The 26,572-nt window shown below is 38.6% G+C and overlaps 1 protein-coding gene across 3 annotated transcripts in view; it reads right to left on the bottom strand.

The window, feature by feature from the left end:
• Positions 1 to 26,572, bottom strand: part of LOC118204937 (uncharacterized) — a 111,685-nt gene that overhangs the window by 50,645 nt on the left and 34,468 nt on the right. For all 3 annotated transcript variants that reach the window (XM_085827219.1, XM_085827222.1, XM_085827221.1), the window contains exons 5-7: positions 24,305 to 24,415; positions 21,619 to 21,723; positions 760 to 858 (exon numbers count right to left, since the gene is read on the bottom strand). In XM_085827219.1, the coding sequence (XP_085683345.1) occupies positions 760 to 858; positions 21,619 to 21,723; positions 24,305 to 24,415 (315 nt within the window). The remainder of the gene's footprint in view (positions 1 to 759; positions 859 to 21,618; positions 21,724 to 24,304; positions 24,416 to 26,572) is intronic.

The raw sequence follows: 26,572 nt of genomic DNA, 5'->3' as shown, positions 1-26,572 counted from the left end.
GAGACTCTATTACTGTATTTTGTGTATTGTTATAATGTTCTGTAGTGTTTTATTAAGTTTTTTATTTCATTGCTGCATTGTATTTAATACTTTACACCGTAGTTTTGTAAAATTGTATTTGTAGGCTTTTAGTTCTTGTGCAGAACTACAGACAATGTGATTTTGAATTGAATAATTTTAAAATTGTTTAAATTGTGAAACTAGCTCAGTTTGAAGCTGATACATAGGCAGACACCATTATGATGGCCCTTGGAGACAATTTTGTCACCTAGTTAGCAACATATGGAATAGCTATTGAAGAGACGTTCACGAATCCATAGCTGCCAACAGTATAAATGAGAAAAATCACTGCTAATTATAATTGCAGCTAAAAGCGTTTTATATTTTGCTTTTAGAAAACATTATAAATTTCTTTATTTAGGTTACCGTCTTGATACAGTTTTAACTACGGATTAACAAATTTTATATTTAATATAGAATATACTTAGAAATGAATTATAATCAGAACCTTGTCAGTGAAGTCTTATCAATTTTCATTACGTTTTGAAACAAAAAGGAAACCTATAATGAAACATGAATGTGATTAAATTTCACAATTTTACAAAGCATAACTTCATATGACATTTATGTACCATCTTTAGAAACCAGTTTAGATAAACTAACATCACAAAATTACACAGAATTACACAGTAAAGACGGTTAGAGAGATTTTGAAATGTCAGAGTGATTTTAGATCGTTAGTAAAATATTTATACGTACTTCTGCATCTTGTGTCACTAACTTTAACAGCTTCCGTTGGACAACGGCAGACTTCTTCTGAAAATTCCTTAACACATTCACCATTTTCACACTCACATCCTAAAGAGAAAAGCATTAAAGTATGTAACACTGGCAAATTAAAAAAATGCTAGTAAGATTTGAGTTGAAATCTTAGGGACATAATTTGTGTTTTAGACACTCTAAACCTAACGATATAAAACGCAAGTTTTCAATGGTACATAAAATGTGGGTGATGTTGCAGCTTTGAGTCAAGAGATCGTTTGCGATAGTCTACTCATTAGCATTCAAAATGAATTCATAATTGTATTACTTTTTTCTAAGAGTTTTTTTTTTCTTTTACGAGCATCTATTAGCAGGTGAATCTGAATAAGTTATGAGTAGGAAGTTGGGTTATAAGGCTGAGATTTAGTTCTAAAGCAGGGGTCGGCAAGCATTTTTTTGGGAAGGGCAGATAGTAAGTATTTTAAACTCGATAAACAACAACAAATATAGAAGAAATTAGATTTTGTACTAACATTTGTGTTTGGTTGGTGCCCTTTCAAATATGAAAACTGAAAAAGCAGTATTTTGGACCCATTTTACTTTTTTACTATCGAAACGGTAAAAATAATGTTCAAGCAGGAAAAATTTTATCCGACGTGTATGAAGCAGATGTATTCACAGAACGCCAATGCTGAAACTAGTTTGCAAAATTTCGATCCGGCAATTTTGATCATGAAGATGCACCATGTTCTGGAAAGCCAGTTGAAGCTAATGAAGACATAATAAAGGCATTAATTGATGCAAACCGGCGAATAACCACTCGTGAGATCCCTGAGAGGTTAAATTTATCGAATTCTACGTTCATGATCATTTCAAATGATTAGGTTTAATCTCAAAGCTCGACATACGGGTTCCTTATGCTCGACATACGGGCTCTCCGTTACCTTCAACTGATCTTCCAGAACGTGGCTTATCTTCAAGGTCTAAACTGCCGGATCGAAATTTTGCAAACCAGTTTTGGCACTGGCGTTCTTTTAATACATCTTCTCCAGGCATATCGGTTATTCCCCTCCCCCATTGAAGAGTATTTTTACCTATAGGTATAAAAATAAAATATGCTGTAAATGCTGCTTTTCAGTATTCATATTTGAAAGGGCACCAACCATAAACTAGTGCGTGGAATCAATCGAACTTTTTCACCAAACAAGCCTTGCTATATCAGCTATCAAAATATGTAATGACTAATAGGCTTATATATGAAGTTGGCTCTGAAAAATACAATTAAGCCCTCTGTTGGGAAAAAATGAAATTACTTTCCAAACAACCCAATATGATGTAATTAAATCATCATCGGAAAATGGTTTCCCTTTCGAAGGCAATAAATGAGCTAATAAGCTGGCTTTAGTTGTTAATAAGCGGACTTTAGTTATTATTTTGTTAACATTTTATACTTGAAGCGATTGTTTAATTTCTGCAAGTTTTTAACATTGTATTGCGTGAGGTAAATTATGCTCATTTCTTAGAGATATCGTGCTTTTACTTCATAAATATAGTAATACTTTTTCAGAAGTCAAACAACAAAAATCAGCGTTATATTTACAAAATTTTCACAGGACTAGTTTCGATGGTTTAACCGAACCATCATCTTCAGCTGCAAAACCGCAAATGAGTCCCTGTCCGAAACTAGTCCTGTGAAAATTTTGTAAATATAACGCTGATTTTTGTTGTTTGACTTCTGAATTAGTATTTATTCGGCGTGTTATTGTGTCTTAATTATAGTAATACTTTGTCAATTAATTCTATGAAAAAATAATTTAAACTCGATTCTGCTTTCAAAGTACAACATTCGAAGTCCATATTGCTCTTCTTATCTGGTTCTGAAGTGACCTTGTAATGGTGTTGATAAATGAAATGAAAAGAAGGAATTATCGCAAAGAACTGATTGAGATGACAGACAATGTATATCACGTGCACCGTTAAATCAAAATTGTGAGAACTAGCAATGCTTTCTCTACGGTAACGGCAGGTAAAATGCGAATATGTGACGCCAATAACCCTCATGTGCGGTCATTATTCACTACTTCTCAATTCGATTACAGGCAGTTGGGTTCTAATTAAAAATCTCTGTAAATCATGTTTAATCTGATTAATTTTTTTTTTCATGTAAAAAAAAATCTTAAGCCAACTGCCGTAAATGGCGTATGAGGCTTACTTTTCCGATCCCTGATCTAAAAAATCAAACTGTGACAAAAGTCTCATAGGAAAGGGTAGTTAAGGTGTGATTGAAATCATGTGACCCATAAAAACCTGAACAAGTTAAAATTTGGATATCACGCAAGCGCAGTGAAATCAGTAAAAGGATTTCCATATTTATAGTTATTAAATATAATATGCATAAATTAAGAAAATAAATCACTACTTCCCAGGACATCAGTTTAAAAAAATATTTATTTTAGATCATTCTTAAAAATTCGAGATTATCCAGCTGCAAACAAATAATATTAATAAGTATGTGAAAGTGAAATACTGACTTCCCAAATTTATATTAGATACATAATTAAAAGAAAATTCAGCTTTTTGATAAAAGGAAACTTTAATTTTAACAATAATCAATTAACCAACTTGCATTCTAATATTTCTGAAAGAGTAATAGGTAATTTTCTTCTTAATCAAGCTATCGGAATTAAGAATACTTGTGCACAAGTTTCTGACCTACAAGAGAAATTTTACTCCTTAGATTCACACTACAAAATAATGAAATACCTAGAAATTTCATTAATTGCTGTTTTAAAAACTTGGCATTAATTACTAGCAATATATTAGGCGTCATTATATTACGCCCTTTATCGAAAGCTGAAGAGAAATGGATATGTAACTTCTAAATTTATGGATTTGTAATTATGTAAATTTGTAAATATTTTCTCCGGGATATATTCTTTTACTAGCAATACCAATTTCAAATTTCCAGCGGTTCACTTCGCTGCGCCCGCTTTATTTACGTATCCGTCTATTAGATACTGCATACACAATACACATGCCTAAAATCACAAAACACCCATGCAGCCAGCCCTTTCGCGGGTATTCGAAAGTTAGACCGAACTACCAGAGTTCAGCGCTTTTGCTCGGGCTGCGCCCGCTTTATTCACGTAGGCTTCCAGAAGATTCTGCATACAGGATACACATGTGTAAATTCACGAAAACACCCATTATTCGCGTATACGTCCAGAAAATGCTGCATACATGATAAATCACAAAAACACCCATGCAGCCAGCCCGATCGCCTTTATTCGAAAGCTGGACCGAACTACCAGTGTTTAGCAGTTTGCGCGGGCTGCGCCCGCTTTATTTACGTTTGCATCCACAATATACTGCATACACGTTACACATACGGAAGATTACGAAAGCACCTATGGAGCCAGCCCGTTCGCCGAGATTCGAAAATTGGACTGAATTACCAGTGTTCAGCGATTTTACAGCTCAGGCTTTTTGCCAAGTGTAATCGCAAAAATTTTCGGGTATTATATTCAAACAGTAGATTCGTTATTAAAATTCCTTTTGATAAACTTTAACATAATCGCACACAAAGGTGCATCAATATATATATTAATGTAAGTAATCAATCATAATTATTTATAATAAGAAAACTTTCTATATACCATATCCGAGCAACAGAAATTCAATTTAAAACCCTGAACGAAAAAAAATTTAATCAGAATTTAAATAAATAGTTTAATTATTATTTTTTGCAATTAAAATGTCTTAATTAAAATTTAATTTAATATTAGCTTTATGACATTATATTAATGCATTTATATATAATAACAAAAGCAGTGAATGATTACGTAGCTCAGTAACACAAATGAGCACACTGATTTAAGCTGTTAGACATATTAATTTGTATTACTCAAAGTTGCTTTTCTTATTCAGATCCAAAAATCACGAATTATTCGAAAAATGCACAAAAAATACGTATCTCGGCAACCGACAGTCCGATCGGCTCGCAATTTACAATCTTATAATTGCCAAATTTTGAAAAGAGGTTTGGTCTTTGTTCCAGACAGATTGGCAAATTAGAAGATTAATTAGCCATAATGAATAAAAATCCTCCACTACTTTAATTTCATCCCTGGGGAATGGCCTTGACGATTCCAAAAGTCGTGCGGAAACCATCTCCCCCTCTCCGACACCCGTCGCTTTCGAATCGAAGGCCGTCAACCAAGAGTTAGCAAGGGGAGATAAGGTAGTAGCGCTTTTTTAATGAATCTTCTAATTAGGATCCTAATTAGCAAAACAGTTTACAACGAACACTAACCTTTATTTGAGCATCCGGGAAGTGCAAAATTCAAAATTTGAACGAATTCGGTTAATTCTTTCAAGAGTTACATATTTTTGTGCATTTTTCCGGCTGAATTTCTCTAATTAAGAAAAATGCACAAAAAACACGTATCTCAGCAACCGACAGTCCGATCGGCTCACAATTTACAATCTTATAATTGCCAAATTTTGAAAAGAGGTTTGGTCTTTATTCCAGAGAGATTGGCAAATTAGAAGATTAATTAGCATAATGAATAAAAATTCTCCACTACGTTAATTTCGTCCCCCGCTAATGGCCTTGACGATTCCAACTGGAAAACGGATACAGCTGCAACCCCTCAAAACCCGTCGCCTTCGAATCTCAGCCTGTCCACAAAGATATCGGAAGGAAAGAAAAAGCAGTATTAGGGCGTTTTTAATTACCCCGTTAATTAGGCTCCTAATTCGCAAATCAGTGCGGAATCAATTCCATCAGTCGTTTTATCATCTGGCGGGTTTAAAATTCAAAATTTCAAAGAAATCGGCCGGTAAGTTCCAGATTTACCGATTTTTTGTGCATTTTTGGGCTCAATTTCTCTAATTAAGAAAAATTAATATGTTGGAAACAAATAATGCGATCGGCTCCAAATTTAGAAATTTACAACTCATAGATAGTCAAATGAAGGATGCTCTTTGTTCTAGACAGATTGGCAAATTAGAATATTAATTAGCATAATGAATAAAAATTCTCCACTACGTTAATTTCGTCCCCTGCTAATGGCCTTGACGATTCCAGCTGGAAAACGGATACAGCTGCAACCCCTCAAAACCCGTCGCCTTCGAATCCCAGCCTGTCCACAAAGATATTGGAAGGACAGAAAAAGGGTATTAGGGCGTTTCTAATTACCCTGTTAATTAGGCTCCTAATTCGCAAATCAGTGCAGAATCAATTCCATCCGTCGTTTCATCATCTCGCGGGTTTAAAATTCAAAATTTCAAAGAAATCGGCCGGTAAGTTCCGGAGATACCGATTTTTTGTGCATTTTTCGGACTAATTACCATCTTTGCTAATTAAAGTCGCACGAAGATGCGAATGGCCAAAATGGCGAGCCACGGACGTCCTGAATCCAACGGTATGCTCCGCTAAGCCCTACATCCAGCCGTTTCGGAGAAGATGAGGTTAAAAACAAACAAACAGACGCGCACAGATTTTAATAGTATAGAGACTAGCGGGCAAGCCCGCCAGCTGAGCGGGCTGAAGCCCGCTTATCATTGTTCGTTTTTAAAAGATATCCTATGTTAAATTTGGCCGGTATTGAAAAGTTGAACCGAACTACCATTTTTAGCGGCATTCCGCGGGCTTCCCCCGCTTTTTTCACCTATGCATCCAGAAGTTACCGCATACACTATACATATGCGGAAAATCACGAAAACACCCATGCTTCCAGCCCTTTCGCGGGTATTCGAAATTTGGACCGAAATACCAGTATTCAGCGCTTTTGGGCGGGAGCCCGCCCAAAACAGTGTTCACGTGTGCATGCAAAAGATACTGCGTACACCGTACACATGCGTAAAATCACGAAAACACCCCTCCAGCCAGCCCGCTGCCGATTCGAAAGTTGGACCGAAATACAATTTTTCAGCGATTTTGCGCGTGCTGTGCCCGCTTTATTCACGTATGCATGCTGAAGATGGTGCATAAACGATACACATGCGTAAAATCACGAAAACAAACATGGAGCCTGCCTGTTCGCCGGTATTCGAAAGTTGGACCGAATTACCAGTGTTATGTGGCTTTGCGCGGGCTCTGCCCGCTTTATTCACATATACACCCAGAAGATACTCCATGCACTATACACATGCGTAAAATCACGAAAACACCCATGGAGCCAGCCAGTTCGTCGGGATTCGAAATTACCGCATTACCAGAACCGCATTACCAGTATTCTGTGCCCGCTTTATTCACGTATGCATCCATGAGATACTTTATAAACGATACACATGCGAACAATCACGAAAACACCCATGCAGCCAGCCCGCTCGCCGAGATTCGAAAGTTTGAGCGAACTACCAGTGTTCAGCGGTTTTACCCGGTATCCGCGCGCTGTATTCACGTATGCATCCAAATTTTATATACAGTACCCCGGAATTCGAAAGTAAGACCGAAATACCAGTGTTCAGCGATTTTGTGGAGCGGGCTGCGCCCGCTTTATACACATAAGCATGGAGAGGATACTGCATAAACGATACACATGAGTTAAAGCAAGAAAACACCCGGGGAGCCAGCTCGTTCGCCGACACCGAAAGTTGGATCGAACTACCAGCGTTAAGAGGTTTTGAGCAGGCTGCGCCCACTTTTATCACATATGCATCCAGAAATCACTTTATACACTATACACATGCGGAAAATCAGGAAAATACCCATGCAGCCAGCCCGCTCGCAGAGATTCGAATGTTTGACCGAACTACCAGTGTTCAGCGGTTTTACCCGGTATCCGCGCGCTGTATTCACGTATGCGACCAAATTTTATGTACAGTACCCCGGAATTCGAAAGTTGGACCGAACTACCAGTGTTCTGTAGTTTTGCGCGGGCTGCTCCCGCTTTATTCAAGTATGCATGCAGAAGATACCGCATACACGTTACACATGCGAAAAATCCCGAAAACACACATTGAGCCAACACGGTCGCTTGGATTCGAAAGTTGGACCGAACTACCAGTAATCAGAGGTTTTGAGCGAATTTCGGCCGCTTTATTCACTTATGCATCCAGAAGATGCTGCGTACACGAGGCACATGCGTAAAATCACGCAAACACCCATGGACCCAGCCCGTTCGCCGGGATTCGAAATTAGGACCGAACTACCAGAGTTCAGCTTTATTCATTTATGCATCCAGAAGACACTGCATACACAACAGATATGCGTAAAATCACAAAAAACATGAGTGTAGCCTGCCTGCTCACCGGGATTCGAAAGTTACCGTATACCATCTCAAAGGAGCAAAGAAAAATCTTTAAAAAAAAAAAAAAGTGTGAATTTAATTTTTATTGGTGCGAATTTATTTAAAATATCATTTGCATTAAAAGATAATATCTAAATTAAATGCACGTATCTAATAACATAAAAAAATATATTATTCCAAAAAATCAAATTTATTATTAAAAAAATAACAACATATTTTTAAAAAATAGCTTTTTCAGATTTTTTAATTAATATCCCAGCTGATTAAAGTTGTACAACTTCAAGAACGTCATCATTTAAATTTAATGTAATATAATAACTTTTATTCAATATCAACAAAAGAATTAACGTGACAATCATCCTAACCTGAAATTAAAAAAAAATTGTGAAAAGCAGCTGTTTATTTAAAATGCCTACATTAACGAAATATTTTTAAAATACAGTTAGGCAACATGCAATCGCGTGCTTTATTCAACTTTAGAATATAACCTTGATTTGTATCTGCGGCGATTCAAGAAACTGTTGCAATCGGAAAAATGAGCCCGAAAATTAGCGTTTTCACAGTTTTTAATTAATATCTCAGCTGATTAACGTCCTACGAAGATGAGAATGGTATCATTGGATTCGTAGAATTTTTTGGAATCCGCAGACACCTGCCTCGAATTCCAACTCAGCGCCGTTCCATAGATATTTAAGAAAAAAGAAATTGACACGTGACCTTTCGCCAGCACAAATCTCGAGCGGAAGCAATTGTCATCCCCCCGGCGCTTTCGAAAAAGCAATTTTACTCAGCTAATTCCGAGACGGTTGCCACTCCGAAAAATGAAATAACGTTTTCGCAGTTTTTAATTAATAACTCCGCCGATTATTGTCGTACGAAGATGGGACCGGTATCGATGGATTCGTTGATTTTTTTCGAATACGGGGATATGCGTTTCGAATCGCAACTCGGAGCCGTTCCGCAGATATTCGAGAAAAACGAATTTGGCACTCGGCCAAATCCCTAAAATAGGGGAAACCCGTGAAAGAAAGTGCAAAACGTAGGGAAATGTAGGGAGAAAATCAGTTTTTAATTAATATCTCGGCTAATTAAAGTCGCACGAAGATGCCGATGGTCAATCCGGCGAGCCACGGGCATTCTGAATCCAACGGTACCTTCCGCTAAGCTCTACACCCAGCCGTTCCCGAGGAGATGATGTTACAAACACACAAACAGACAGAGGCACACAGATTTTAATAGTATAGACTAACGGCAAGCCCGCCAGCTGAGCGGGCTGAAGCCCGCTTATCATTGTTCGTTTTTAAAAGATATCCTATGTTAAATTTGGCCGGTATTGAAAAGTTGAACCGAACTACCATTTTTTAGCGGCATTCCGCGGGCTTCCCCCGCTTTTTTCACCTATGCATCCAGAAGTTACCGCATACACTATACATATGCGGAAAATCACGAAAACACCCATGCTTCCAGCCCTTTCGCGGGTATTCGAAATTTGGACCGAAATACCAGTGTTCAGCGCTTTTGGGCGGGAGCCCGCCCAAAACAGTGTTCACGTGTGCATGCAAAAGATACTGCGTACACCGTACACATGCGTAAAATCACGAAAACACCCCTCCAGCCAGCCCGCTGCCGATTCGAAAGTTGGACCGAAATACAATTTTTCAGCGATTTTGCGCGTGCTGTGCCCGCTTTATTCACGTATGCATGCTGAAGATGGTGCATAAACGATACACATGCGTAAAATCACGAAAACAAACATGGAACCTGCCTGTTCGCCGGTATTCGAAAGTTGGACCGAATTACCAGTGTTATGTGGCTTTGCGCGGGCTCTGCCCGCTTTATTCACATATACACCCAGAAGATACTCCATACACTATACACATGCGTAAAATCACGAAACAACCATGGAGCCAGCCAGTTCGTCGGGATTCGAAATTACCGCATTACCAGAACCGCATTACCAGTATTCTGTGCCCGCTTTATTCACGTATGCATCCATGAGATACTTTATAAACGATACACATGCGAACAATCACGAAAACACCCATGCAGCCAGCCCGCTCGCCGAGATTCGAAAGTTTGAGCGAACTACCAGTGTTCAGCGGTTTTACCCGGTATCCGCGCGCTGTATTCACGTATGCATCCAAATTTTATATACAGTACCCCGGAATTCGAAAGTAGGACCGAAATACCAGTGTTCAGCGATTTTGTGGAGCGGGCTGCGCCCGCTTTATACACATAAGCATGGAGAGGATACTGCATAAACGATACACATGAGTTAAAGCAAGAAAACACCCGGGGAGCCAGCTCGTTCGCCGACACCGAAAGTTGGATCGAACTACCAGCGTTAAGAGGTTTTGAGCAGGCTGCGCCCACTTTTATCACATATGCATCCAGAAATCACTTTATACACTATACACATGCGGAAAATCAGGAAAACACCCATGCAGCCAGCCCGCTCGCAGAGATTCGAATGTTTGACCGAACTACCAGTGTTCAGCGGTTTTACCCGGTATCCGCGCGCTGTATTCACGTATGCGACCAAATTTTATGTACAGTACCCCGGAATTCGAAAGTTGGACCGAACTACCAGTGTTCTGTAGTTTCGCGCGGGCTGCTCCCGCTTTATTCAAGTATGCATGCAGAAGATACCGCATACACGTTACACATGCGAAAAATCCCGAAAACACACATTGAGCCAACACGGTCGCTTGGATTCGAAAGTTGGACCGAACTACCAGTAATCAGAGGTTTTGAGCGAATTTCGGCCGCTTTATTCACTTATGCATCCAGAAGATGCTGCGTACACGGGGCACATGCGTAAAATCACGCAAACACCCATGGACCCAGCCCGTTCGCCGGGATTCGAAATTAGGACCGAACTACCAGAGTTCAGCTTTATTCATTTATGCATCCAGAAGACACTGCATACACAACAGATATGCGTAAAATCACAAAAAACATGAGTGTAGCCTGCCTGCTCACCGGGATTCGAAAGTTACCGTATACCATCTCAAAGGAGCAAATTAAAATCTTTAATCTAAAAAAAAAAAAAAAAAGTGTGAATTTAATTTTTATTGGTGCGAACTTATTTAAAATATCATTTGCATTAAAAGATAATATCTAAATTAAGTGCACGTATCTAATAACATAAAAAAATATATTATTCCAAAAAATCAAATTTATTATTAAAAAAATAACAACATATTTTTAAAAAATAGCTTTTTCAGATTTTTTAATTAATATCCCAGCTGATTAAAGTTGTACAACTTCAAGAACGTCATCATTTAAATTTAATGTAATATAATAACTTTTATTCAATATCAATAAAAGAATTAACGTGACAATCATCCTAACCTGAAATTAAAAAAAAATTGTGAAAAGCAGCTGTTTATTTAAAATGCCTACATTAACGAAATATTTTTAAAATACAGTTAGGTAACATGCAATCGCGTGCTTTATTCAACTTTAGAATATAACCTTGATTTGTATCTGCGGCGATTCAAGAAACTGTTGCAATCGGAAAAATGAGCCCGAAAATTAGCGTTTTCACAGTTTTTAATTAATATCTCAGCTGATTAACGTCCTACGAAGATGAGAATGGTATCATTGGATTCGTAGAATTTTTTGGAATCCGCAGACACCTGCCTCGAATTCCAACTCAGCGCCGTTCCATAGATATTTAAGAAAAAAGAAATTGACACGTGACCTTTCGCCAGCAGAAATCTCGAGCGGAAGCAATTGTCATCCCCCCGGCGCTTTCGAAAAAGCAATTTTATCTCAGCTAATTCCGAGACGGTTGCCACTCCGAAAAATGAAATAACGTTTTCGCAGTTTTTAATTAATAACTCCGCCGATTATTGTCGTACGAAGATGGGACCGGTATCGATGAATTCGTTGATTTTTTTCGAATACGGGGATATGCGTTTCGAATCGCAACTCGGAGCCGTTCCGCAGATATTCGAGAAAAACAAATTTGGCACTCGGCCAAATCCCTAAAATAGGGGAAACCCGTGAAAGAAAGTGCAAAACGTAGGGAAATGTAGGGAGAAAATCAGTTTTTAATTAATATCTCGGCTAATTAAAGTCGCACGAAGATGCCGATGGTCAATCCGGCGAGCCACGGGCATTCTGAATCCAACGGTACCTTCCGCTAAGCTCTACACCCAGCCGTTCCCGAGGAGATGATGTTACAAACACACAAACAGACAGAGGCACACAGATTTTAATAGTATAGACTAACGGCAAGCCCGCCAGCTGAGCGGGCTGAAGCCCGCTTATCATTGTTCGTTTTTAAAAGATATCCTATGTTAAATTTGGCCGGTATTGAAAAGTTGAACCGAACTACCATTTTTTAGCGGCATTCCGCGGGCTTCCCCCGCTTTTTTCACCTATGCATCCAGAAGTTACCGCATACACTATACATATGCGGAAAATCACGAAAACACCCATGCTTCCAGCCCTTTCGCGGGTATTCGAAATTTGGACCGAAATACCAGTGTTCAGCGCTTTTGGGCGGGAGCCCGCCCAAAACAGTGTTCACGTGTGCATGCAAAAGATACTGCGTACACCGTACACATGCGTAAAATCACGAAAACACCCCTCCAGCCAGCCCGCTGCCGATTCGAAAGTTGGACCGAAATACAATTTTTCAGCGATTTTGCGCGTGCTGTGCCCGCTTTATTCACGTATGCATGCTGAAGATGGTGCATAAACGATACACATGCGTAAAATCACGAAAACAAACATGGAGCCTGCCTGTTCGCCGGTATTCGAAAGTTGGACCGAATTACCAGTGTTATGTGGCTTTGCGCGGGCTCTGCCCGCTTTATTCACATATACACCCAGAAGATACTCCATACACTATACACATGCGTAAAATCACGAAAACACCCATGGAGCCAGCCAGTTCGTCGGGATTCGAAATTACCGCATTACCAGAACCGCATTACCAGTATTCTGTGCCCGCTTTATTCACGTATGCATCCATGAGATACTTTATAAACGATACACATGCGAACAATCACGAAAACACCCATGCAGCCAGCCCGCTCGCCGAGATTCGAAAGTTTGAGCGAACTACCAGTGTTCAGCGGTTTTACCCGGTATCCGCGCGCTGTATTCACGTATGCATCCAAATTTTATATACAGTACCCCGGAATTCGAAAGTAGGACCGAAATACCAGTGTTCAGCGATTTTGTGGAGCGGGCTGCGCCCGCTTTATACACATAAGCATGGAGAGGATACTGCATAAACGATACACATGAGTTAAAGCAAGAAAACACCCGGGGAGCCAGCTCGTTCGCCGACACCGAAAGTTGGATCGAACTACCAGCGTTAAGAGGTTTTGAGCAGGCTGCGCCCACTTTTATCACATATGCATTCAGAAATCACTTTATACACTATACACATGCGGAAAATCAGGAAAACACCCATGCAGCCAGCCCGCTCGCAGAGATTCGAATGTTTGACCGAACTACCAGTGTTCAGCGGTTTTACCCGGTATCCGCGCGCTGTATTCACGTATGCGACCAAATTTTATGTACAGTACCCCGGAATTCGAAAGTTGGACCGAACTACCAGTGTTCTGCAGTTTTGCGCGGGCTGCTCCCGCTTTATTCAAGTATGCATGCAGAAGATACCGCATACACGTTACACATGCGAAAAATCCCGAAAACACACATTGAGCCAACACGGTCGCTTGGATTCGAAAGTTGGACCGAACTACCAGTAATCAGAGGTTTTGAGCGAATTTCGGCCGCTTTATTAACTTATGCATCCAGAAGATGCTGCGTACACGAGGCACATGCGTAAAATCACGCAAACACCCATGGACCCAGCCCGTTCGCCGGGATTTGAAATTAGGACCGAACTACCAGAGTTCAGCTTTATTCATTTATGCATCCAGAAGACACTGCATACACAACAGATATGCGTAAAATCACAAAAAACATGAGTGTAGCCTGCCTGCTCACCGGGATTCGAAAGTTACCGTATACCATCTCAAAGGAGCAAAGAAAAATCTTTAATCTAAAAAAAAAAAAAGTGTGAATTTAATTTTTATTGGTGCGAACTTATTTAAAATATCATTTGCATTAAAAGATAATATCTAAATTAAATGCACGTATCTAATAACATAAAAAAATATATTATTCCAAAAAATCAAATTTATTATTAAAAAAATAACAACATATTTTTAAAAAATAGCTTTTTCAGATTTTTTAATTAATATCCCAGCTGATTAAAGTTGTACAACTTCAAGAACGTCATCATTTAAATTTAATGTAATATAATAACTTTTATTCAATATCAATAAAAGAATTAACGTGACAATCATCCTAACCTGAAATTAAAAAAAAATTGTGAAAAGCAGCTGTTTATTTAAAATGCCTACATTGACGAAATATTTTTAAAATACAGTTAGGCAACATGCAATCGCGTGCTTTATTCAACTTTAGAATATAACCTTGATTTGTATCTGCGGCGATTCAAGAAACTGTTGCAATCGGAAAAATGAGCCCGAAAATTAGCGTTTTCACAGTTTTTAATTAATATCTCAGCTGATTAACGTCCTACGAAGATGAGAATGGTATCATTGGATTCGTAGAATTTTTTGGAATCCGCAGACACCTGCCTCGAATTCCAACTGAGCGCCGTTCCATAGATATTTAAGAAAAAAGAATTTGACACGTGACCTTTCGCCAGCACAAATCTCGAGCGGAAGCAATTGTCATCCCCCCGGCGCTTTCGAAAAAGCAATTTTATCTCAGCTAATTCCGAGACGGTTGCCACTCCGAAAAATGAAATAACGTTTTCGCAGTTTTTAATTAATAACTCCGCCGATTATTGTCGTACGAAGATGGGACCGGTATCGATGGATTCGTTGATTTTTTTCGAATACGGGGATATGCGTTTCGAATCGCAACTCGGAGCCGTTCCGCAGATATTCGAGAAAAACGAATTTGGCACTCGGCCAAATCCCTAAAATAGGGGAAACCCGTGAAAGAAAGTGCAAAACGTAGGGAAATGTAGGGAGAAAATCAGTTTTTAATTAATATCTCGGCTAATTAAAGTCGCACGAAGATGCCGATGGTCAATCCGGCGAGCCACGGGCATTCTGAATCCAACGGTACCTTCCGCTAAGCTCTACACCCAGCCGTTCCCGAGGAGATGATGTTACAAACACACAAACAGACAGAGGCACACAGATTTTAATAGTATAGACTAACGGGCAAGCCCGCCAGCTGAGCGGGCTGAAGCCCGCTTATCATTGTTCGTTTTTAAAAGATATCCTATGTTAAATTTGGCCGGTATTGAAAAGTTGAACCGAACTACCATTTTTTAGCGGCATTCCGCGGGCTTCCCCCGCTTTTTTCACCTATGCATCCAGAAGTTACCGCATACACTATACATATGCGGAAAATCACGAAAACACCCATGCTTCCAGCCCTTTCGCGGGTATTCGAAATTTGGACCGAAATACCAGTGTTCAGCGCTTTTGGGCGGGAGCCCGCCCAAAACAGTGTTCACGTGTGCATGCAAAAGATACTGCGTACACCGTACACATGCGTAAAATCACGAAAACACCCCTCCAGCCAGCCCGCTGCCGATTCGAAAGTTGGACCGAAATACAATTTTTCAGCGATTTTGCGCGTGCTGTGCCCGCTTTATTCACGTATGCATGCTGAAGATGGTGCATAAACGATACACATGCGTAAAATCACGAAAACAAACATGGAGCCTGCCTGTTCGCCGGTATTCGAAAGTTGGACCGAATTACCAGTGTTATGTGGCTTTGCGCGGGCTCTGCCCGCTTTATTCACATATACACCCAGAAGATACTCCATACACTATACACATGCGTAAAATCACGAAAACACCCATGGAGCCAGCCAGTTCGTCGGGATTCGAAATTACCGCATTACCAGAACCGCATTACCAGTATTCTGTGCCCGCTTTATTCACGTATGCATCCATGAGATACTTTATAAACGATACACATGCGAACAATCACGAAAACACCCATGCAGCCAGCCCGCTCGCCGAGATTCGAAAGTTTGAGCGAACTACCAGTGTTCAGCGGTTTTACCCGGTATCCGCGCGCTGTATTCACGTATGCATCCAAATTTTATATACAGTACCCCGGAATTCGAAAGTAGGACCGAAATACCAGTGTTCAGCGATTTTGTGGAGCGGGCTGCGCCCGCTTTATACACATAAGCATGGAGAGGATACTGCATAAACGATACACATGAGTTAAAGCAAGAAAACACCCGGGGAGCCAGCTCGTTCGCCGACACCGAAAGTTGGATCGAACTACCAGCGTTAAGAGGTTTTGAGCAGGCTGCGCCCACTTTTATCACATATGCATTCAGAAATCACTTTATACACTATACACATGCGGAAAATCAGGAAAACACCCATGCAGCCAGCCCGCTCGCAGAGATTCGAATGTTTGACCGAACTACCAGTGTTCAGCGGTTTTACCCGGTATCCGCGCGCTGTATTCACGTATGCGACCAAATTTTATGTACAGTACCCCGGAATTCGAAAGTTGGACCGAACTACCAGTGTTCTGCAGTTTTGCGCGGGCTGCTCCCGCTTTATTCAAGTATGCATGCAGAAGATACCGCATACACGTTACACATGCGAAAAATCCCGAAAACACACATTGAGCCAACACGGTCGCTTGGATTCGAAAGTTGGACCGAACTACCAGTAATCAGAGGTTTTGAGCGAATTTCGGCCGCTTTATTAACTTATGCATCCAGAAGATGCTGCGTACACGAGGCACATGCGTAAAATCACGCAAACACCCATGGACCCAGCCCGTTCGCCGGGATTTGAAATTAGGACCGAACTACCAGAGTTCAGCTTTATTCATTTATGCATCCAGAAGACACTGCATACACAACAGATATGCGTAAAATCACAAAAAACATGAGTGTAGCCTGCCTGCTCACCGGGATTCGAAAGTTACCGTATACCATCTCAAAGGAGCAAAGAAAAATCTTTAATCTAAAAAAAAAAGTGTGAATTTAATTTTTATTGGTGCGAACTTATTTAAAATATCATTTGCATTAAAAGATAATATCTAAATTAAGTGCACGTATCTAATAACATAAAAAAATATATTATTCCAAAAAATCAAATTTATTATTAAAAAAATAACAACATATTTTTAAAAAATAGCTTTTTCAGGTTTTTTAATTAATATCCCAGCTGATTAAAGTTGTACAACTTCAAGAACGTCATCATTTAAATTTAATGTAATATAATAACTTTTATTCAATATCAATAAAAGAATTAACGTGACAATCATCCTAACCTGAAATTAAAAAAAAATTGTGAAAAGCAGCTGTTTATTTAAAATGCCTACATTGACGAAATATTTTTAAAATACAGTTAGGCAACATGCAATCGCGTGCTTTATTCAACTTTAGAATATAACCTTGATTTGTATCTGCGGCGATTCAAGAAACTGTTGCAATCGGAAAAATGAGCCCGAAAATTAGCGTTTTCACAGTTTTTAATTAATATCTCAGCTGATTAACGTCCTACGAAGATGAGAATGGTATCATTGGATTCGTAGAATTTTTTGGAATCCGCAGACACCTGCCTCGAATTCCAACTGAGCGCCGTTCCATAGATATTTAAGAAAAAAGAATTTGACACGTGACCTTTCGCCAGCACAAATCTCGAGCGGAAGCAATTGTCATCCCCCCGGCGCTTTCGAAAAAGCAATTTTATCTCAGCTAATTCCGAGACGGTTGCCACTCCGAAAAATGAAATAACGTTTTCGCAGTTTTTAATTAATAACTCCGCCGATTATTGTCGTACGAAGATGGGACCGGTATCGATGGATTCGTTGATTTTTTTCGAATACGGGGATATGCGTTTCGAATCGCAACTCGGAGCCGTTCCGCAGATATTCGAGAAAAACGAATTTGGCACTCGGCCAAATCCCTAAAATAGGGGAAACCCGTGAAAGAAAGTGCAAAACGTAGGGAAATGTAGGGAGAAAATCAGTTTTTAATTAATATCTCGGCTAATTAAAGTCGCACGAAGATGCCGATGGTCAATCCGGCGAGCCACGGGCATTCTGAATCCAACGGTACCTTCCGCTAAGCTCTACACCCAGCCGTTCCCGAGGAGATGATGTTACAAACACACAAACAGACAGAGGCACACAGATTTTAATAGTATAGACTAACGGGCAAGCCCGCCAGCTGAGCGGGCTGAAGCCCGCTTATCATTGTTCGTTTTTAAAAGATATCCTATGTTAAATTTGGCCGGTATTGAAAAGTTGAACCGAACTACCATTTTTTAGCGGCATTCCGCGGGCTTCCCCCGCTTTTTTCACCTATGCATCCAGAAGTTACCGCATACACTATACATATGCGGAAAATCACGAAAACACCCATGCTTCCAGCCCTTTCGCGGGTATTCGAAATTTGGACCGAAATACCAGTGTTCAGCGCTTTTGGGCGGGAGCCCGCCCAAAACAGTGTTCACGTGTGCATGCAAAAGATACTGCGTACACCGTACACATGCGTAAAATCACGAAAACACCCCTCCAGCCAGCCCGCTGCCGATTCGAAAGTTGGACCGAAATACAATTTTTCAGCGATTTTGCGCGTGCTGTGCCCGCTTTATTCACGTATGCATGCTGAAGATGGTGCATAAACGATACACATGCGTAAAATCACGAAAACAAACATGGAGCCTGCCTGTTCGCCGGTATTCGAAAGTTGGACCGAATTACCAGTGTTATGTGGCTTTGCGCGGGCTCTGCCCGCTTTATTCACATATACACCCAGAAGATACTCCATACACTATACACATGCGTAAAATCACGAAAACACCCATGGAGCCAGCCAGTTCGTCGGGATTCGAAATTACCGCATTACCAGAACCGCATTACCAGTATTCTGTGCCCGCTTTATTCACGTATGCATCCATGAGATACTTTATAAACGATACACATGCGAACAATCACGAAAACACCCATGCAGCCAGCCCGCTCGCCGAGATTCGAAAGTTTGAGCGAACTACCAGTGTTCAGCGGTTTTACCCGGTATCCGCGCGCTGTATTCACGTATGCATCCAAATTTTATATACAGTACCCCGGAATTCGAAAGTAGGACCGAAATACCAGTGTTCAGCGATTTTGTGGAGCGGGCTGCGCCCGCTTTATACACATAAGCATGGAGAGGATACTGCATAAACGATACACATGAGTTAAAGCAAGAAAACACCCGGGGAGCCAGCTCGTTCGCCGACACCGAAAGTTGGATCGAACTACCAGCGTTAAGAGGTTTTGAGCAGGCTGCGCCCACTTTTATCACATATGCATCCAGAAATCACTTTATACACTATACACATGCGGAAAATCAGGAAAACACCCATGCAGCCAGCCCGCTCGCAGAGATACGAATGTTTGACCGAACTACCAGTGTTCAGCGGTTTTACCCGGTATCCGCGCGCTGTATTCACGTATGCGACCAAATTTTATGTACAGTACCCCGGAATTCAAAAGTTGGACCGAACTACCAGTGTTCTGTAGTTTCGCGCGGGCTGCTCCCGCTTTATTCAAGTATGCATGCAGAAGATACCGCATACACGTTACACATGCGAAAAATCCCGAAAACACACATTGAGCCAACACGGTCGCTTGGATTCGAAAGTTGGACCGAACTACCAGTAATCAGAGGTTTTGAGCGAATTTCGGCCGCTTTATTCACTTATGCATCCAGAAGATGCTGCGTACACGAGGCACATGCGTAAAATCACGCAAACACCCATGGACCCAGCCCGTTCGCCGGGATTCGAAATTAGGACCGAACTACCAGAGTTCAGCTTTATTCATTTATGCATCCAAAAGACACTGCATACACAACAGATATGCGTAAAATCACAAAAAACATGAGTGTAGCCTGCCTGCTCACCGGGATTCGAAAGTTACCGTATACCATCTCAAAGGAGCAAAGAAAAATCTTTAATCTAAAAAAAAAAGTGTGAATTTAATTTTTATTGGTGCGAACTTATTTAAAATATCATTTGCATTAAAAGATAATATCTAAATTAAGTGCACGTATCTAATAACATAAAAAAATATATTATTCCAAAAAATCAAATTTATTATTAAAAAAATAACAACATATTTTTAAAAAATAGCTTTTTCAGGTTTTTTAATTAATATCCCAGCTGATTAAAGTTGTACAACTTCAAGAACGTCATCATTTAAATTTAATGTAATATAATAACTTTTATTCAATATCAATAAAAGAATTAACGTGACAATCATCCTAACCTGAAATTAAAAAAAAATTGTGAAAAGCAGCTGTTTATTTAAAATGCCTACATTAACGAAATATTTTTAAAATACAGTTAGGCAACATGCAATCGCGTGCTTTATTCAACTTTAGAATATAACCTTGATTTGTATCTGCGGCGATTCAAGAAACTGTTGCAATCGGAAAAATGAGCCCGAAAATTAGCGTTTTCACAGTTTTTAATTAATATCTCAGCTGATTAACGTCCTACGAAGATGAGAATGGTATCATTGGATTCGTAGAATTTTTTGGAATCCGCAGACACCTGCCTCGAATTCCAACTGAGCGCCGTTCCATAGATATTTAAGAAAAAAGAATTTGACACGTGACCTTTCGCCAGCACAAATCTCGAGCGGAAGCAATTGTCATCCCCCCGGCGCTTTCGAAAAAGCAATTTTATCTCAGCTAATTCCGAGACGGTTGCCACTCCGAAAAATGAAATAACGTTTTCGCAGTTTTTAATTAATAACTCCGCCGATTATTGTCGTACGAAGATGGGACCGGTATCGATGGATTCGTTGATTTTTTTCGAATACGGGGATATGCGTTTCGAATCGCAACTCGGAGCCGTTCCGCAGATATTCGAGAAAAACGAATTTGGCACTCGGCCAAATCCCTAAAATAGGGGAAACCCGTGAAAGAAAGTGCAAAACGTAGGGAAATGTAGGGAGAAAATCAGTTTTTAATTAATATCTCGGCTAATTAAAGTCGCACGAAGATGCCGATGGTCAATATGGCGAGCCACGGGAATTCTGAATCCAACGGTACCTTCCGCTAAGCTCTACACCCAGCCGTTCCCGAGGAGATGATGTTACAAACACACAAACAGACAGAGGCACACAGATTTTAATAGTATAGATAGACAAGGTGGTACAAATATGACCGAGAAATGCACTCCTCTCCAGAATTTCCCCTTCCGTTCTGGAAGCATTTTCATGCCATTTTCTTGGAAGTGTTTTAGATGGCTATAAACGCACTCCCGAAAACTGACGGTGAGGGCGTTGGCTGCATGCCATTGTTGCGTGCGTACGTGTTTGTAACGTACGCGTTGTATAAGAGTAGTTTCTATACTCATAAACTAAAACTAAAGGCTTAACAGCTAAATAAACGGCTGACGTCATTTCCTCCCCGAAACTATGCAATTCCCCTCTAGGAGGCAATTCCATCCAGTTGAAAACAAAATGTAAAAATAATTTTGCTTAAAATGCTTATTACTTTTAAAACTTGCAAAACAACTTCCGTTCGAAAATGTAACACGTATTCTTACCTTTTTTCTTTTCACATTTAGCACCTGCGTATTTCGGTGGGCAAGAGCACGTATAGGTGTCCTTGCACGTCCCACCGTTACGACAAGGATTCTTAGTGCATGGGTCTGAAAGAAGAAAGATTCAAGGTACCATAAGTATTTATTGTGCATAAAACAAAGAACGTCAAAATACACACTAGGAATAAATATTAAAATGCATATTTTAAAAGTGCTTGAAGTTTTGAAGAAATTTACTATATTTACTGCGTAATTTTAAATGCAAAGTAAACAGAAAAAATAGTAAAATGTGGCAAAATAGTCATGCTAGAAACGTGCTACTTTATGCTATTATATCAAATAAAACGCTTTTGATATATATATATACATATATATCCACTAGGTAAGTTAACAGACAAAATGTTATAACATAAACGATAATACTTCAAAATGTAATGAGCTCTAATATAATAAGTTTTGTCGAAGTCAAATAGAAAATGTTTCAGATTCTTGAACAGTAATTTAGACTATAAATTAGAGTACTAAGTATTACTTTCAGAAAAGAAATTTAATATATGCTGGTATTTCTTAAGTGTGCCCCTGGTCTGTTGTGCCATTTATTAAAGGTATTGTATAACAATGTTATCATATAAGTATTTAATAAAAAATTCTGATGTGGACCTACGTGACTTCTTTGTACGGCCTATTAAATTAGACTCAATTTTTACTGCATTTCAGTTGAACTTAGTTCCTCGAATTTCCTTAGAGATATATTTCTCATTCAATTAATTCAGTTCTCACTTCGCGGTAAGGCAAAAATACAAAAAAACTCAAAACATCTTCATTGAAAATTGTAAAATACAGAAAAACATAAAACGCCAAATAGCATTTAAGCAGTTAAAAAAATTTACAATTAAAATTAGAGTTTCTACGCAAAATAAAGCATTTTGGCCAGCGGGCATAAAAAGCAGATTTTTCGGTGCACAGAACTGAAAGTTTACTTTTAGTCCCACTGGGCAAACAAACTTTGGAGGCGCAAGACACTGACTTAATTCCCCCTTCTACTCAGTTTCAAGTGTAAACAAATGGCTGCTCCGTTATGCTTCTTCATATAGTAGTTTCGTAGATTTTTTTTTTTTTTTTCCCCAAGAAGGTATTATTATATACATATACTTTTGGTGCGACCGATTGCAACCAAAAAGGAAGGTGCAAAACTACATGTTAGAGGACTCCCATGTACAAAAATTCAACTTTCTGAGGTTAACTTCTTTGCTTTATGCGAGATTAAGTGCACACAGATATACGTACAAACGTCACGAAAAAGATCTTTTCTAAATCCAGTTTACAATCCATTTTGGGGTAAAAAAGGCCCTATATTATGTCCATACGTGCAGATGTCACGCAAAAACATCGCTCAGATGGATTCGAGAGTGATTAAATTGGATATTTTCATTGAAATGTTATATCCAAACTTTTTCGTAAATACAATACTTCCTTTATTACACACAAGGAAGTAATAATGTAGACAAAAGCATGTTCGTAAATGTAAAGAAAATCGTATAGAATATATGTTTGATCTCTATGGTTATAATCGGTACATAGCGATATATTCTGTGTGGTTTTTAATTTATTCTTAAACTTCCATTTGATACAGCCTAACAGAGAAGGAGCGGTAAAGTCGCTGTAGTACGGTCAGGGATTCGAATTCTGGTGAATGAGCTGCATGCATGAGAGTTTTCGTGGTTACCCATCCCCCATGAGTAACGTGTGTGTAAGCCAGTTTCTAAACTCTAACGGGTGTATGAACTGAACTGTTAAATAAAGTGAATGTTTTTAAGTATAAGATGAATATTTTTAACATTGCTTTTGCATTTAACCAATCAAATTAAGGACAGTTAGAAGATTATTTAAAATGCCTTGCTTAATAAAAGATTACGAGCCGTCTAATATTTTGATGTTAAACTACTAAAATGTAAAATACTCTTCACAAGTGTAAAATTTAATAAATGATATGAAATTCCTAAAATTTTGATGATTAAAAGTACGGTATAGGCAAGAGTAGCACAAATTCCTAACCAAAATAAAAATCAAAAACTATATAAAACATAGATATTAGTAGATAAATGAAATGTGTCATATTTCTATCATTTAAAATAAAAACAGTAAAATCATGTAACTAAAATAACTTAATATATAATAAAACTGCTTTGAATGATCACATTTGCTATAAAAACATCAGATGAAAGTTTAAAATACTATGTTTTTTATGAATTTTAAGATTAACATTTTTTCTCACATACAGCGACAATTAAAATGTAATGAGAGGGGAGTTAAAATATCCTTAAAGATAAGCTTTGGAAGAAAACATTCAACTAAAATGTGATAAGAAAATTACCATTTCAGAAGATCAGAATATTAGATGGCGAGGGACATTGCCATAACTATTCTTTTTGTACTTCAGTAATTATTATTATTATTGTTACTATTATTATTCTGACAATCATTTTGATTATTTCTCCTTGATTTTTTTTTTTAAATCTTCTGCTCGATTTGGAGAATATTTCAAATCACTTCATTTTATTACGATTTGCCTACTTTATACGCTCTTTTTAGTAATAATTAAGTCCTATTCGCTAATATTTATAATAAGAAAGTTCCTTCATGCAGCTTTAGAGAATGTGTTTTAGCTAAAATTAATGAAATAACTTACCGGTACAAATGCCGGACACTTCTTTATACCCGTTTTTGCAACTGCAAGTTTTTGACGGTCCAAAAAGAGATGAAAGGAAAGTGCAGTTTGAGCCACTGCCACAATTGCATTCTGAAAGAAAAAATTAATATTTTAAGAAACCGAAGTTAGCTATTTAAATAAAATGCAATACTCAAGAGCAGTCTTGTTACGGATCTGCATGTGAAAGTTTGATAATGCTTAAATTATAATATTATGTAGCACTTATCGAAAATATTTTCTTACGTTTTTCTACTAAATAAACTCCTTGAAATCTATTGTCTTCTGCATTTATGCTTTTTCTTCTTGTTTTGTCTTTAATTATTAATCAAATTCAAAAACATTTTAATGATAAATAACATATGTAACATATTTGATGCAATCACATAAAAATATGCAATAATTTATTAATAATGCTCAGAAATTGTGTAACATTAATAGAAATAATGACACCAGTCCTACACAGAAGAGGAAAATAATTTTAAGACGAAATTATTTAAAATAGTTTAAGTTTTATAATTAACTTTTTTAATTTTAAATAATTTAAGTTGGTGATGGGCACATTAATCCTAGGCCAATTTAATTATAGCTATTAAGACAAAAATTAGCAGATACTTAGGTTATTATTCACAAGAATTTCACTTTGCTTGCACATTATAAACATTTGAGAAGATTTAACCTCTAAATGAAGTTTAAATTATAGTTACTAGGTAAAGTTGAGCATCTGCAACCAGGTTCCCAATTATCTCTTCGACAATTATTTACCTAATTTTTTTCATTTTTTCTTCATTTTTAGGAAATTTTACCAATCTATGACCTTTTCGCGAATAGTTTGAGCAATTAATAACTGCACAACCTCCTATTTTATGCAAAAAAGCACAAAAAATTGTTTCACCACTAACTATGCAGCCGCCGTTAATATTCCCACTTGGGCTTCCGAATGGCGGATGATTCAGCCTCGTATAAGGACTTACCCCACATGCGAAGGGAACACTAGTCGTCCACACTCAACTATGTTTCTCTACGGGCAGACAGCCGAAATAATCTTTACCATAAACAAATAATTACCCATTTTATGCAAAAAAGCACAAGAGATTGTTTCACCACTAACTATGCAGCCGCCATTAATATTCCCACTTGGGCTTCCGAATGGCAGATGATTCAGCCTCGTAAAAGGCCTTACCCCACATGCAAAAGAAACACTAGTGCTAGAAAGTCGTCCACACTCAAGTATGTTTCTCTACGGGGAGACAGCCGAAATAATCTTTACCATAAACAAATAATTACCCATTTTATGCAAAAAAGCCCAAGAAATTGTTTCACCACTAATTATGCAGCCGCCATCAATATTCCCACTTGGGCTTCTGAATGGCGGATGATTCAGCCTCGTATAAGGCCTTACCCCACATGCGAAGGGAACACTAGTGCTAGAAAGTCGTCCACATTCAACTATGTTTCTCTACGGGCAGACAGCCGAAATAATCTTTACCATAAAGAAATAACTACCCATTTTATGCAAGAAAGCACAAGAAATTGTTTCACCACTAACTATGCAGCCGCCATTAATATTCCCACTTGGGCTTCCGAATGGCGGATGATTCAGCCTCGTATAAGGCCTTACCCCACATCCAAAGGGAACACCAGTGCTAGAAAGTCGTCCACACTCAAGTATGTTTCTCTACGGGCAGACAGCCGAAATAATCTTTACCATAAACAAATAATTAATATAATGTAAAATGATATACACAAGCAATGTACATGCAGCTTTGAAAACAAAAGCCTTATCTTAAGTACGCAAAAGAATTTCCTAGCTTTATGAACTATATTTGCCATTTAGAGCAGAATAATGGTAATCTATTTAGTAAACTCCCGACAAACCGGGAAGGATTACACGTGTTCCATCTAAAAAATAAGTTTGTTTTTTGAGGAACGATAGAAACATTACGGTCACAAACCATCGGAGTAAAAAAAGAATTGTTCACGAAATACAGAAAAAGGCAACGAAGAAAGCTTGGAGTAAGAGCAGTGATAACAGATGATAGTTATAATATTTGGGAGTTGTTTTCATCTACAGCCTGTTTGTAATCCACTACTGAATGCATAAACGTTATTATACCATTCCTTAAAGCTTAATTGTTCAGTAATGAAAATAAATCTACTGATTTTAATTTCTTATTGTTAAATCCTTTTCGATTACTTGAAACGGAAAGATGAGAATCTGCTGAGTGATAACACGAAGTTTCACAAGTG

The sequence above is a fragment of the Stegodyphus dumicola genome, chromosome 11, assembly GCF_044657685.1.
Source record: "Stegodyphus dumicola isolate Sdum_Otavi_A_Nest chromosome 11, ASM4465768v1".
Lineage (NCBI taxonomy): Eukaryota > Metazoa > Arthropoda > Arachnida > Araneae > Eresidae > Stegodyphus > Stegodyphus dumicola.
The sequence above is the reverse complement of the archived record's forward strand: the minus strand, read 5'-3'. Positions and strand labels throughout refer to the sequence as shown.